This window comes from Anser anser (genome assembly GCF_964211835.1).
Source record: "Anser anser genome assembly, chromosome: W".
NCBI classification, from domain to species: domain Eukaryota; kingdom Metazoa; phylum Chordata; class Aves; order Anseriformes; family Anatidae; genus Anser; species Anser anser.
Window position 1 is genome coordinate 975,875 of NC_139731.1, and position 15,140 is coordinate 991,014.

General features: G+C 39.0%; 1 protein-coding gene across 2 annotated transcripts in view; it reads left to right on the forward strand.

The window, feature by feature from the left end:
- Positions 1 to 15,140, forward strand: part of LOC310888671 (ADAMTS-like protein 1) — an 83,307-nt gene that overhangs the window by 66,349 nt on the left and 1,818 nt on the right. For both annotated transcript variants that reach the window (XM_083815608.1, XM_083815609.1), the window contains exon 7: positions 14,563 to 14,767. In XM_083815608.1, coding sequence (XP_083671734.1) covers positions 14,563 to 14,767 — 205 coding nt within the window. The remainder of the gene's footprint in view (positions 1 to 14,562; positions 14,768 to 15,140) is intronic.

The window sequence follows — 15,140 nt, forward strand, 5'->3', positions numbered from 1 at the left end:
CAGTTTTTAGGAATTAAATGGCAAGATGGACGTCGTCAAATCCCAATGGATGTGATCAACAAGATAACAGCTATGTCTCCACCAACTAGCAAAAAAGAAACACAAACTTTCCTAGGTGTCGTGGGGTTTTGGAGAATGCATATTCCAAATTACAGTCTGATTGTAAACCCGCTCTACCAAGTAACCCGTAAGAAGAATGCTTTTGAATGGGGCCCTGAGCAACGACAAGCCTTTGAACAAATTAAGCAGGAAATAGTTCATGCAGTAGCCCTCGGGCCAGTCCGAACAGGACCAGATGTAAAGAATGTGCTCTACACCGCAGCCGGGGAGAATGGTCCCACCTGGAGCCTCTGGCAGAAAGAACCTGGGGAAACTCGAGGTCGACCCCTGGGGTTTTGGAGTCGGGGATACAGAGGATCTGAAGCCCGCTATACTCCAACTGAAAAGGAGATATTGGCAGCATATGAAGGAGTTCGATCTGCTTCGGAAGTGGTCGGTACTGAAGCGCAGCTCCTCCTGGCACCCCGACTGCCGGTACTAGGCTGGATGTTCAAAGGAAGGGTCCCCTCTACACATCATGCAACTGATGCTACATGGAGCAAGTGGGTTGCACTGATGACTCAGCGGGCTCGAATAGGAAACCCCAGTCGCCCAGGAATCTTGGAGGTGATTATGGACTGGCCAGAAGGCAAATACTTTGGGATATCATCAGAGGAGGAGGTGGTTCGTGCTGAAGAAGCCCCACTGTACAACAAGCTACCGGAAAATGAGAAGAAATATGCCTTGTTCACTGACGGGTCCTGTCGTATTGTGGGAAAGCATCGGAGATGGAAAGCTGCTGTATGGAGTCCTACACGACGAGTTGCAGAAGCTGCTGAGGGAGAAGGTGAATCGAGTCAGTTTGCAGAAGTGAAAGCCATTCAGCTGGCTTTAGATATTGCTGAACGAGAAAAGTGGCCAGTTCTCTATCTCTATACTGATTCATGGATGGTAGCAAATGCCCTGTGGGGGTGGTTACAGCAATGAAAGCAGAACAACTGGCAGCGCAGGGGCAAGCCCATCTGGGCTGCGGCATTGTGGCAAGATATTGCTGCCCGGGTAGAGAACCTGGTTGTAAAGGTACGCCATGTAGATGCTCATGTGCCCAAGAATCGGGCTACTGAAGAACACCAAAACAACCAGCAGGTGGATCAGGCTGCTAAGATTGAAGTGGCTCAGGTGGACCTGGACTGGCAACATAAAGGTGAATTATTTATAGCCCGATGGGCCCATGACACCTCAGGCCATCAAGGTAGAGATGCAACCTACAGATGGGCTCGTGATCGAGGGGTGGACCTGACCATGGACACTATAGCACAGGTTATTCATGACTGTGAAACATGTGCTGCAATCAAGCAAGCCAAACGGTCAAAACCTCTTTGGTATGGAGGACGATGGCTGAAATATAAATATGGAGAGGCCTGGCAGATTGATTACATCACACTCCCTCAAACCCGCAACGGCAAGCGCCACGTACTTACAATGGTGGAAGCAACCACCGGATGGCTGGAAACATATCCTGTGCCCCATGCCACCGCCCGGAACACTATCCTGGGCCTTGAAAAGCAAGTCTTATGGCGACATGGCACCCCAGAGAGAATTGAGTCAGACAACGGGACTCATTTCCGAAACAACCTTATAGACACTTGGGCCAAAGAACATGGTATTGAGTGGGTGTATCACATCCCCTATCATGCACCAGCCTCTGGAAAAGTTGAACGATACAATGGATACAATGTTTAGCTGCCAGCCGGGTTAAACCACAACAAGAGAGTTCAATCAAGTGTTACCTGAGTGTTACCTGAAAAGTTACTGTGGCCCTTCATATTACTGGAGGTTGCTACAGGAGAGGGAGAGAAAGAAAAGAAAGAAAGAAAAGAAAAAGAAAGAAAGAAAGAAAGAAAGAAAGAAAGAAAGAAAGAAAGAAAGAAAGAAAGAGAGAGAGAGAGAAAGAGAGAAAGAGAGAAAGAGAGAAAGAGAAAGAGAGAAAGAGAGAAAGAAAAAGAAAGAAAGAAAGAAAAAGAAAGAAAGAAAGAAAAAGAAAAAGAAAGGAAGGAAGGAAGGAAGGAAGGAAGGAAGGAAGGAAGGAAGGAAGGAAGGAAGGAAGGAAGGAAGGAAGGAAGGAAGGAAAAAAACTGTCCTAGCCAAAGAAGAGGGATGTTTTAAGGGATCTCTGGGACTCTACCCAACTATGGAGAGTTTCTTCCCAGACCAGGTATAATGGCTTTAGACTACATAAGCATTAGCAGAGAACAAACCTGTCCAAGCTCAAAGTGGTTTTTAACTCTTCTGTAGATCATTAAAGTTCTTTGACTTTTCACAACTGGAGATAACATATCTTCATCACTGAAGATACATTTAACCAAAGTGTATGGACATTTATACTTATTCTCTCTGGTAAATGCATTTTTAATGGCAGCTCCGTTTGCAAGCAATCAAAGGCAGAAATGTTAACATACAGTTCACAATTTGAAGTGAAAATCTCCCAGAATTAAGAAGTGGAAATATCAAGTCTCAAAATCTGATATTATTTCAGCAGTATTGTGCATTCTTTAACTTACATATTTTATCACGCATTTCATTAGAGTGCCTTAAGGATACAATATTAAGAATGAGCTTTACTAAGGCTTTGTGGAAAGTATTTCCTGTTGAGCATGTACTCAGAAAAGATTTTTCAACATAGAGATTGCTTTCCCACAATGCAACCAGACCATTTTTTTCTTTATCAATGTTTTGTCAAGTTCAATATCTGGCTTCTTTTGTTCTAGTGCATTCCACAAAGAACATATACTTAATTGCTCAGGCAATTTAAATATATTAATAGTTTCAATTAGAAACTTTACTACAATGAAGAAACTTTACTATAATAAAGTTGTTTGGTTTTTTCCTCAGTGGTTTTCTCAAAACAAAAAACGTCTTTGAATTTTTTGAAACTAATGTCAGTAAGGTCTGATCAGGTAAGAGACATAAATATGAATGTCTCAGAAAACATGATTGCTGAAAGATGCAAATTAATATGGAACCTGTCTTTTAGATCCTCCATGGTATCAATGAGAAAACAATTTTATGTATTTTTTTCTGTAAAGACTAAGCTGATTTTTTTCTTTTTTTTTTCTTTCTTTTTTAAATACAGTTTTGAGTCAAGTATGCAATTTGCCTCTGAAATTTATTCTAAGGATATTTTCCATACTTTTCCCAACAATTTTAAATGACATGCTTAAATGTTAGGACAGACAACTGCATAGTACATGGAGGGAAACAGAGAAAAAATAGCTGCTGGACAGATGTCAGGAAGTAATTTTTGTTTTATATAAGACATAGCAAGGCAAAGTTGTTGATATAAAAACCCTGAGGGGAAGGAGAGTCATTTAGAAGCACAGCTATGCCATCCCAGGGTACAGGCAGTAACAAAAGGAAATTGGCTTTTTGGAAACATCTTCACAGAGTGCCAAATTGAAAATGATTATTTTCAAAAGTGTCTTTAAAAAGAATTCAAGAATCAACAACACAGACAGAAAACCAGAGGAAATCTGTGGTAATTTCTGGAATCTCGGTGCTTTCTTACGGTCAGGAAGAGGGTAGGTGAAGCAGAACAACGGGGTTGGGACTATGAGTGAGGAGGCGTCTCAGCTCTGCAGTGCGTTTGCTGTGTGTCAGCCACTCTGCTCCTCCAGTATAAAATGAAGATGATAATTTTTTTTCCTGGCAAACCCAGTTTCAGTGAGGCATAGATGATTAGTGGTTGCTGACTGTTCTTATGATGTGTCAGTGAATGCCACAGAAAATAATTGTGGAAGACCACAGTGGCATTGAATAAAGCAACCAAGGGTTACTGTAGGAGGGGTTACATTACAATTTTCAGCAAAGGGCAGAGTGAAAGAAGAGATAAAATGAATACCAGGACTATCATGTAAACCAGCAATTAGTTGTCTCTTTAGGCTTACTGCTCAGAAACTTTTTACATTATTGTGCTCATTATGGCAATAACTAAATATTGCTGGCATTATAATTAGCAAAAAGAAAAATTGGGGCTGAATGATTGTGGAAATAAAAACTTTTTTTTTTTTTTTGCAAACCCAGTTTTTCACATACTTAGAGGAGAAGCAGGTTACATCAACATTATCTAGTGTACCCCCTCTTCGATGTGGCAAAATCCAACATTTCAGGAGCTCAATGAATTGCAAGTCTGAACTATTCAACACTTCACAGGGTGGAGAGTTTGGGGGAGGGATTTTGGCTGTCATCAGCTGGTATCTTCTAATGAAAGGCGAAAGGATTATTTTTCTGCTTTGAGAAAAAGTCTGTTTAGACTTGACTTAACTGGATGTACTAAACACACAGAACAAATCTCACGTGCTGTAAACTGAACATACCATTCCTTTTATAATTCAAAAGCATTCCTCCAAAAAGAAATTTTCACAAAGATGTGAAAGGTTTTTATGCCACTCACCATTCCATGATACCCTCTGGAGCAACATCATTTCTGCCTCTAGATTTCATCTTCATCTCTGAGGTCACGTTTCCAGCAACATTGTTCTGTGTTTTTACCAATGGGATCTATTGTTTATGTACTGCCTGTCTCTGCAACACATTCATGTGGGATTCTCTGAGTCACATAATTCTAATGATGTTTTTACCAGGACATTTCAACATTTCAATACTGTGTAAAGGCTTATAAAGGCATCTTCAGCAAAGATTCTAATTTCATGCAGCAGCTGTCTCAAAAACTTCATATTAGCAAGCTTGTAACATGTGGGATTCTTTTTATCACTTTGCAGTAAATGCCAGTCTGATCTACACAGGCATAAATCCTAGTATTTACCCAGAGCACTATCTGTAAGCCTACTACCAGAAATAATGTTAGTACCTCTGGAAAAAAATTAAAATTAAAATTAAAAAAAAAAAAAGGAAAAATCTCTAGCTCAAGCAAAACTTTACACCCAATGATCTAAAAGAATTCTCAAACATGAATAGCTTGTGTAGTCCTGCAGCAAAACTGCAAACTCCTTTTCCTCCCATCAAAGTTTTTCTTTTGGCATTCTCACTTAACTATCACAGAACATTCTTACCTAACACCACATCTAGCTGGTGCCAGAGGCAGGCCTGAGCAAAAAGAAACTTGAATTTAAATAAAATTTTACTTTTTTAATTGTTAATTTTTAGCTGATCTAACAAGAACAATGCAGTATAAGTCAAAGAACACAAAAGTCTAGGATATTAATCCAGAGGATTGAGAAATCCCTTCATAGCATAAGTCGTCAGTGATCCTAAGGTCCAATACACTTAGTGAAGTGAAAGTATATACAGTTTATTAGCCAAAAGTGTGCATGATAACTTTTATACACTTCATTCAAGAGAAAAAGAAGTAGCAATGAGTAAATATGTATGATTAAAAGGGCAACACTAAGTATCCTTTTAATCAGTAACAAAAGTCTCCTTCATTACAAATTGGCAGCTGAAGCAGAAAATTGCCAATTGTATAATATTTAGCTTGTTATCAACTTCTCTAACGGTATTAAAGTAGACAGCAATTAAGACACAAGTATTGCATCAGTGCAGTGTTCCTATTTTCAATACATTATTTTTGGAAAATGAATGAAACCAGAGTGCTGGTATGTTTCTTAAAAGATGGGCAGCACTCTATGATTTACACAGTAGCAGCCATAGATCTGCAATGATGAGAGGGGTCTGAGATGTAATGACTCATTTATTGCTATTGCCTTCAAGTGAGACATATGAAAGATTTTAATTTTGTTTTGAATACTCTTTCACATAAAATGTCCCACATTTACTGCAGATACTGGGCTTTTTGACAACATCCCAGCTTTTTGCATGGATGTAGAACACTGGTCATGACAATGCCCTTTCCAGATCTTTGCCTCAGGCAAATGGTCATTTCTGTGGCTTTGCATTCTTACTTAAATTCTTAATTTGTTACAGGGGGTTTAGAAAGACTTTCTGTCTTGCAGTTTTGTCTGAACTTTGTTTGCCTCTAATTGCTGGATCTGGTCTGAAATTTCACAGCCAATCACATACATATGAAAGTTCCTAAAAACAGAGAGGCTCTTCAGCTAGAAACAGCAGTTCCATGGGGAGATGAGACATGAAGGTTTTAAAAACAGAAGGAGAGGGAAAAAGAAAAAAAAAGCAAAAAAAAAGCAAAAAAAAAAGCCTTTTGCACCAGCATGGCTGAATTTGCATGTGCTAGAAACTAATACCAATAGATACTGGTATTAGCAAAAAGTGTGCTGCCTGCAAATGAGAGAGCACAGTCAATGTCAGTCATTCCATTTGTAAATGTAAAGGGTGATACTTTGACAAGATAAAAAACTACAGAGGTACTACCTAAGCTCCCGGAGCCAAAGTCATACATTATGTACAGGAAATGGGGAAGAATTTTAGTATGCAAAAAACAGTTCAAAGCAGCAGGAAAGGAATCATTTGGTAAGTCTTTGGGAAGACTAAAGACTAAATTGGAACCAGTGATACATCAAGTAGAAATGGCAGCATATATGTCTCTAGATATAGATGTAGCTGAAGAATGAGCTGACAGCACTGGCAATGTTTTGATAGTTTTAACTAGGGTCAATTGAGTGCAAGAGTAGAGTAAAGATGAGTTGCAGGTACTCCTAATGCCTAAAGAAGTAATTTTATTCTCAAGACAAATAGGCAAAAGCTAGAATTACTGGGTAGGGCAAAAGGCATTTAAATTAAGCTAGAAAATAATTTTGTCAGAACAGGTAGGGAGGGTGGGCCAGGAAGCATCCATCAGAGCATTAAAACACATGAATAGTAGAGCAAATTCAGGGGATAATTTATATTAAAGAAAAACACAAAGGCAGAAACAAGCTGTTAGGATGCATCAGATAACAAACCACAAAGTGGGAAAATAGGTCTTGTACTGTAATAAATATCAGATACAGATATCTGTCTGTCCAACATGAAGTTATAGGAAAACAATCTATTTTTGTTAAGTCCTAGAAGAGACCTGAACTGCAGCAAGTAGTAAAATAGTCACTAAAAGACATTTACAGTGGATATCCCATTGTTAATAAAACTAATTTCTGTCCTTGTATCAATCATTCTTTATCCATACCACCATAAAATATTAAACAGAATATAAAAGGGAGAAAATTTTCAGAAACATTACAGTCGTGCTACAGGAAGGAAGCATTTTCGCTGCTTCCAATTGATAATACCTATTTCAAGTTCTGTAAAGAAATTAGTCTTTAGCAACCTATGCTAGTGATAAGTAAACTATGTTTTTTAGAATTTCAAGTCTATATACCATGAAGAAGTCATTTATCATAAAGATGAGATACTGTGCTGAACAGACATACTGTCTAAAGTGTGAGGTTTCTAGAGGTTGACATAGAAGTATAGCTTTCTCAGCAATCCTTCATAAATTTAAGTAGGTTATTTAAATATCCATTGAGTCCATTTAAAAATGTTTAGGTAGTGAACATTGGCTTTCACCAGTCTACAAAATGCTAAGAATACATAAAAACATTAAAGACAAAATACATGGTGGTTCTTCAAGTTCCACACTGATTGAGTGTAATATCATGAGCTAATTGTAAAATGATCTATACCTAAAGGATTAAGCACAGTGATCAAGAAAACAAAAATGGAATTCATACTGGCTGAGAATTACAGTACCCACTACCTGCAAAAGTAGGCATTCAAAAATAAATGTTGCCAGTAACTAAGGTTAGTAGATGTCATCAACCCTAGCTCTAAATAGAAATAGTGGTAATTTTACAGAGTAACACATGGAAAATCTTAACAGGTACCATACTGTTAAGTGTCTCAATATCTGTTTCTCAGGGCAGAAAGTGATCTTGTAGCAAAAGGTGATAACATCTCACTGTGGTATCTTCACTGAGCACTGTGCAAGGAGGGTGCAGTGTCACACACCTTAGTGCCAGGATTTGTAGTGTTAAATTGGAGACTTTTTCACAAGCCTGTCCAGTGATAATCACAATTCTCTGGGGGTTTCTGGCTTGGATGCTAAACCCATGCCTTATATGATGAACTTTTTCAGGTCTTCCAAGTGTTCCCTCCCTTTCACTTCATGAATTAGCTGTCCACAACCAGCTTACCTGCTTCAACTTTTTATTATTATCTACCAATTGCAGTTAATATCCTAAGCACACTTCAGGCTGTTTCTTAGATGGTATAGCCCCTGCCCTAATCATTGATTCTCAAGTCTAGTACATTTCAGCAAATGCCTAAACCTTCAGTGTATGAGTCCCCATGAGGAAGTAGGAGGAGGTGTTCCAGTCAATAGGGAGTGTGGGCAGCCCTGCTCAGACCCCCATGCCTGGCTCAGCTCAGCGGGCTCCTGACCCAAGAGCTGTGGGCATGAAGGAGAGGGAGGCAGAAAGGGCTGTCCAAGAGAGGATCATTGGGGAGCTACAGGAGAAAGGCGACTGAGCCTGCCATTTGTGCTAAGGGGGTAGCTGGAGGAGGAGATGGAGCTACAAAGGAAGACAACACTGAACATGACTTTCAAGGAAAGCTGCTGCAGGCACCCGTCCCAGGGGAAAGCCAAATGTTTGCGGAGATGGCAGACCTGGCTGCTGCACACCCACCTCTGGCATGTGGAGTTCCTGTTCCAGCTGGACATATGCCTTGGAACAGCAATTGTACTGAAGCTGCCAGCACTCAGGAGGAAAACAAACAAATCTGTAGAGTATGTGACACAGCTTGTAGGTCGGAGAGACATGAGAGATTTCAGGCATGAGAGACACAACAAGTCTTCAAAATTGCTTCATGCTCCTGCTCCTGCCAGAGCAAGTTTTTTCTGGGTGTTGTGTGAATTAGTCCTGTCTGCTACTCCCACATCAGCCAGAAATTTCAGTATAGTAGGAGAACTATTATTTGCTCTGCTCTTTTAGCACATTATACTCATCGCATTGTCTGAGTAATGAACAGTGATCAAATCCTGTATCCTAGATCTCTTCTGTATTTTTGTAGGATTATGATGGATTGATAGGTTCATGGAATTTAAGCCACGCTGTCCACTTAAAAAGTACATGATTCACCAAAGTCATATGTGAGGGTTTTGTTTTCTTTTTTATAAAGTCCACTTAGGTCTGCTTTTTTTGTGTGTGCAAACAAACAAAACCAATAAGACTAGCTAATAAAAATCCAGTTGCCATTAATGGTACAATACCCATCTGCTGTTCTGTTGTATCTTCAAGTTGATGTTCAAAGTCATAAATTTAAATTTTGTGTATTAGTGTGAGGGTCTTTTTCTTTATTGTGACCATGGGGCTTACCTTGTTGGGAATCACCATCTTGCAGCAGTAATATGAGAGCCTTTGGCAGCCTCTCACATGCACAAGGACAGTGTCAATAATCCTTTGGAGCTTTATACCATTTACAGAAATGCAATTTATGTATGCAGAATTCTTTGAGGGTAAGCCTTTCCAATGACAATATTAATTTAGTGCCTTGTAAATGTTATTTAATCTTCACAACAGTGTTTGGACGTGGTACAGTTATTTCCATTGGAATGGCCTTGGATATTATGCATTCTAATGCATGTAGACCTGGATTATGCATACAGACTGTGTTTATTAGAAAGACAACATTTCTCACTGCAATGAGAGAGAAATGTTTTGAAATCTCTTTCTTTCTTAGGCAGTAGATGCTTTTATAGTATAATTATTGCATTTCTGAACTTGGTATATTAATCTTTTTTTCAACCACTCCTTAGCAAGCTGATGAGCTGGGAAATGCAAGAGGCTTCGGAGTGCTCAGAGAACTCAGCAGCAGTGGTAGGGCAGTCAGGGAAACAGCACAGATTCCCAAAGGTATCAAAAAAAGAAAAAAAAATCTATTTCTCACTTTTGCAGGCATTTACCAGTCTAAGTCTGAACTAAGTCTGAAGACTTTCTTGCTGGTCATTGCATAAGTGACACATTTGTCTTTTCCAAAGTTTCCCAATACCAGATCTGTCTGCCCTATATTTTCAGTTTTTGTGGAGATGGGCAGCTCTCTGTAGATACAGATATCTTGTAGACCAGCACAGAGGACTCCTGTGACTGCAAAGGTTGCTAACCTGAGAAGGAGCCGTTCATAACTCATCACACACTCCCAGGGCTTCTGTGTCTTTCCGTGCTTTAGCTGGAAAATTCCAGCACACTGACCTAATGCTGACTCTTCACTGTGAAAACACAATGGGATCCATTCTCCTATCACAGTCAAATTGCCCATAAAAATCCTGTTGACTGAAAGAAGACTTAGCATGTCAAGTCTCCTTTGAATGCTTAGACCACTTTTCAGGGAACTGTTTTGAGGATGGGGAATACTTTCTCCCTTCCCTCTCCTTTGCTCTCTTCTCCTTACAGAAATGCACAGCAACATACATATAATCTCTTTTCTATATAAGGCTCTCAAACACCACCCTCATTCTTTTCAGCCAGTTTCCTTTCATTCTTACTTGTGTAGGGACATGCTCTCTATTCTACTACAACTGGCATTCACTCTGATAGTTCTGTCCACCTGCACCATCTAAGTCCCCTGTTGCACACTGGCTCTGATGAAGCTGTCTTATGAGGTGCTCTGGGATCATGTTTCACATTAATAGACATGACTAGTAATTGGGAGAGGATGTGGGAAGAGAGTTACTCTGTCAGAATCTATAAAAAGTGCAGACAAAGTATGAAATTCCAGGCTAGCAATTCAGTGAGTCCTTGGAGTTGCCAATATGTCAAGTGATATCCATCTCACACGTTATGGGCATGATAATGGCTCAGATAATTACTAATTTTGATCTACACTATTGCCTGTTGTAAAAAATGTTATATGCTTTAGATGTTATGCTAATTACATTTTAGCTAACCAAGCCAATCAGTCATGTCAGTGCCAAAGAAAAACTAGCAATCCCTGACATGTTACTCTTCTCTCCAGTTCCTTCTGGCTTCCAGTAAAGCTCAAATAATGAGACAGGTTCTGAAGATGAATGAAATGCAACAGATTTAAAGTGGAGAGACATGAATTGCAGATTTGTTTATTTGCACTGTGGTATTCTCAGTTTCTAATCCCAGCCCTGCTTAAAGCAGACATTTTATCTGAAGGGCAGAAACAACCATATAATAGCTAAAAAAGGGTTTGATCTAGAGCTCTCTGAAACGGACAGTTCTCCTATTATCTTCAGTGACTTTGGATCCAAACTCTAAGAAAGTATTACATGTAGATTCTTTTTTCTTTATGGCAGATAGTCACCTTAGAAATTTAAGTAATATTTGAACAGTTCATTTGGATCATTTGTGTTAATAGGTTGGTTCTTAGTCAAAGAATAGTATCTTCATAAAAATAAAGTAGCAATTGGTGTTTTGATCTTTGAATGCTTTGGAAACTGTTGGATGAAAGCAAAAGTTTTAAATGTGAAACTGAGGTAAAATATCTTCTTTGTTATGTTTTATATAGAGAGAGATAGATATAATATTGCAAAGAAAAAAAAAGTTGTATAATGTAATCATTTAGTGTTTATTTTATTATGTGTACCTTCTACTCAGAGGGTTGGCATTATTGTTCCTAACAGTGACGGATACAAGCAGATCATGCCCTATGACCTCTACCATCCCCTTCCTCAGTATGTAAAACAATCAACCAGATGCTAGGATTAACTAATACATTTACGGCTTTTTTAGTCTTCTCTGTATTTCTGCTTTGCTCTCAAATCAAGGTAACAGATGTGTCTTTCCTCTTGCTCTGAATGCTGCACGTTAACCTGCAGATGTTCAGGCACTAACCTGTTATAAATTCTATTGCTGCAGAGCTGAAACGGTATTCTAGCTGAAGCAGTAATGTAGCTTTATTAAGTGTGTGGTCCCTTTCTTTCTCTCTCTCCCCCCACCCATCCCCACCCTACCCATCCCTCCATCTTCTTTCTCACCTTTCCTTTTCCCTCCCTTTATTCACCTATGAACAGGACTGTGATCTGTGGCTTTGCAATGAACCATCAGCTCTCTCTCTCTGACAGTGCTGTTTCCTGCATGCTTATAAATTGTGAAATTTTCATTTTAGACAGCATTTGTGATATGTCCTGATCCAGCAAACCAATGCTAATGCCTTCCCAGGGGCATTAATCCATTGGCTCCTCTGAGAACTCAGAGATCAGGGACAGGAATAAGGTCAAGGCCTGGTGTATGTTATTTAATATCTCACAATTAAAATGTCTTTAATGTAAGACATGAGATTCTTATGAAAATAATTACCTGAGTAATTACTTTTAAAACAGTTAATAAGGCTTGTGCTGATAAAAATGCTGAAGGAGAATAACCCGTTGGGTTTGAAACACTGCCTGGACATGCAGTGATATTGTGCTTTGTTTCTTCCTTTGTTAATTTATTGTGTTCCATAGTATCATGCCACAGGGAAAAAGAAAAAAAAAAAAAGCCTCCATGGTAACACGTTAGTCTCAGCTTGGTGAAGAAATCATATACAGACCACAGTGAGTGGCTAATGGAAGACACAGCCACAGATCAGTTCTCTCAGAGACAGAGACAGCAGACACTGAACAGAATATGAGGCTGGCACAAGAGAGGGCTAAGCCAGAAGGACAAAATATGTCTTTCCTCCCAACCTGCAGAGTTTAGGAAAAATAAAAAATAAAAATAAAAAAAATCCCCCAAACCAACCAACCAACCTAACATACACACACACACACAAAAGTACTTGTCTGATAGTGGCACCTAATATCAGGGGCAGAGGAGAATGACAAACACTCCTGGAGAAGTAGAGACAAAATTTGGGAAAGTGTTTTTGCAAGATTTCCCTATTTATCCCTCTGCCTTGAATTTTATCACCAAGGAAAGGTACAGTTCAGTAGATACAGTGCTTACTTTAATGCATTACCATTTCCTCCCACAGATCCTCAGCGTTGCACATTTTGTAACTCAGAAGGAGCTGTGACTCCTTCTTGAAGAGCTGTACGGCAGAGAAAACTTTTAGCTTTCTGTCTTATGTTCATATAAAACCTAAAGACCAAACTGCTGGCCAAGATTTAAGCTGATTTGTATTGCCAAGGTTGCACAAGGCATCCAGCAGCCTGTCCCAGTGACTCCATGGAATTCCAGCCACAGCGCTCCTATGCCTACCTCAGGCTGGTGGCAGGAGTTTCTGCTGCTTCCAAATTTCAGTTTGAGACTTCTTCATTTAGATTTTTGGTATTTAGAAACCTTAGCTGGGAAAGTTGTCCAGAAGAGCCACAGGTAGCATATTTGAATTAAAAATGTTGTCCATTTACCCATTTATGACATACAGAGCTTATGCGGAACACATGATGATGGATAAGACATGGTGTAAATGTGGTTTGACCACTTCTTTGTGGTAAGTCATAGAATTAGTCAGTGGATTTACCATTCATAAACAGCTATTAATATAAACCATTTCACACAGGGTTTTACTGCACTTTCAGCCATTAGCCAACTGTGGGTAGTGCTTAAATGTGCTAGAGCTGGTCAGAATAAGATGGGTTGATATGATGAAAAGTCAGAGGGAAAGATAAGTATTTTTCATTTTGTTTAACAATTTTGGTGATCCTTTGAGGGTTACTTAAAAATAATTCCTTTGTTGTGATTAGGAAGAAAAAAAGTCAAAAAATGAAAAATTGTGACCAAAATCAATCTTTCAAATATTCTTTTAAATTTCCTTGTCAAAAGGAATAGCCACACTCATGACTATCATGGCAGTAGTCCTGTGTCCTCTCTGTGACAGTGGTTTGAATATGAGAGAGGAAATACCAGTCTGCATTTTATGCAAACAGATATACACACATATAAAATGATACATACATTAATGTATATGCATCATTGTAAAAAAAAAAGATTTTTCTCATAAGTATGCATGACTTTTCATAACATACACATTGTTCTGGGAATTTGTCATTACATTTTCAAATGTCACCTGTTGAGAAAAGATGGTTTCTGAATTCCTCCCACTGTCTCAGATGTAAAGAAACAAGGCCTATGTGGTCTATACCATGTAACCTGTCAGTATAGCCTCCTCTTCTCTTCTTTGATAATTTCCACTAATCCTTTTCTTTTTTTTTTTTTTTTCCTCAACTCAGTTGTTTCGCCCAAAAAAACCACTTCTTTTTCCCTGTATATTCTAGCAAAAGGAACATCATAAGTTCGGGAGCTTACTGACCCTCTAGTAATATGTAACAAAGACTTCTCAGAATCTGGCAAGTTGTGGAGATATGATAATCCCATCAATTAAATAAAAGGAATCAATTTAAAAGTATTTAGAGTTTCTATGGTAGTAGTTATGGGTTTAGTGGAGAGAGGAGGTTTCACATTACTAGTCTGTGACTTAAAGACAGCACCCATTGGAGTCCTTTGTAGTTATCACCATTTATAAAACATGTATGTGCAATTTTTACTGATGGTAACCAGAAATAAAAGAAAACCAACTGCAGTTAACAGTTTATGCATTTGTGGGGCTGTGATGGGGGCAGCAAGGGTTCCTTTTCCTAACACCTCTCTGTTACATTTTGCTTTTTCCCAGGTGGGAAAGTACACCCTGGACTGCCTGTTCCTCCTCCTGTGGAGGGGGCATTCAAAGCCGCAGTGTCTCATGTGTGGAGGAAGACATTCAAGGGCATATTAGCCCTGTGGAAGAATGGAAATGCATGTATACTCCGAAGATGCCTGTTGTCCAACCTTGCAATATATTTGACTGCCCAAAGTGGCTTGCTCAGGAGTGGTCACCGGTAATGAGTTTCGCTTTGATGGTTTTGTATTTACTGTATTAAGAATACATCTTTAAATCAGATAATAATGCTAATATTTTAGTAAGCATGCTGAATTAGTAACTTTCATTATTTTCCTGCCTCATTACCGTGACCTCTGTTTCAATGATGCTATTTGTCTATCTACAAAGTAAATACTGAGGTTTAGTGTATTAATAGGATTAGTGTGATTAACGAGAATGATGGAAGAATAAATCAGATTTGTAATACTGATTTGTGATCCTCTACTAACAATAGACTGAGAACATGAGTGAAATGCACAAAACAAAAGCAGTAAGCTATTTGTGAACGTGACATCCTGATCTCCAAACTGGAGAGAGATGAATTTGAAGGG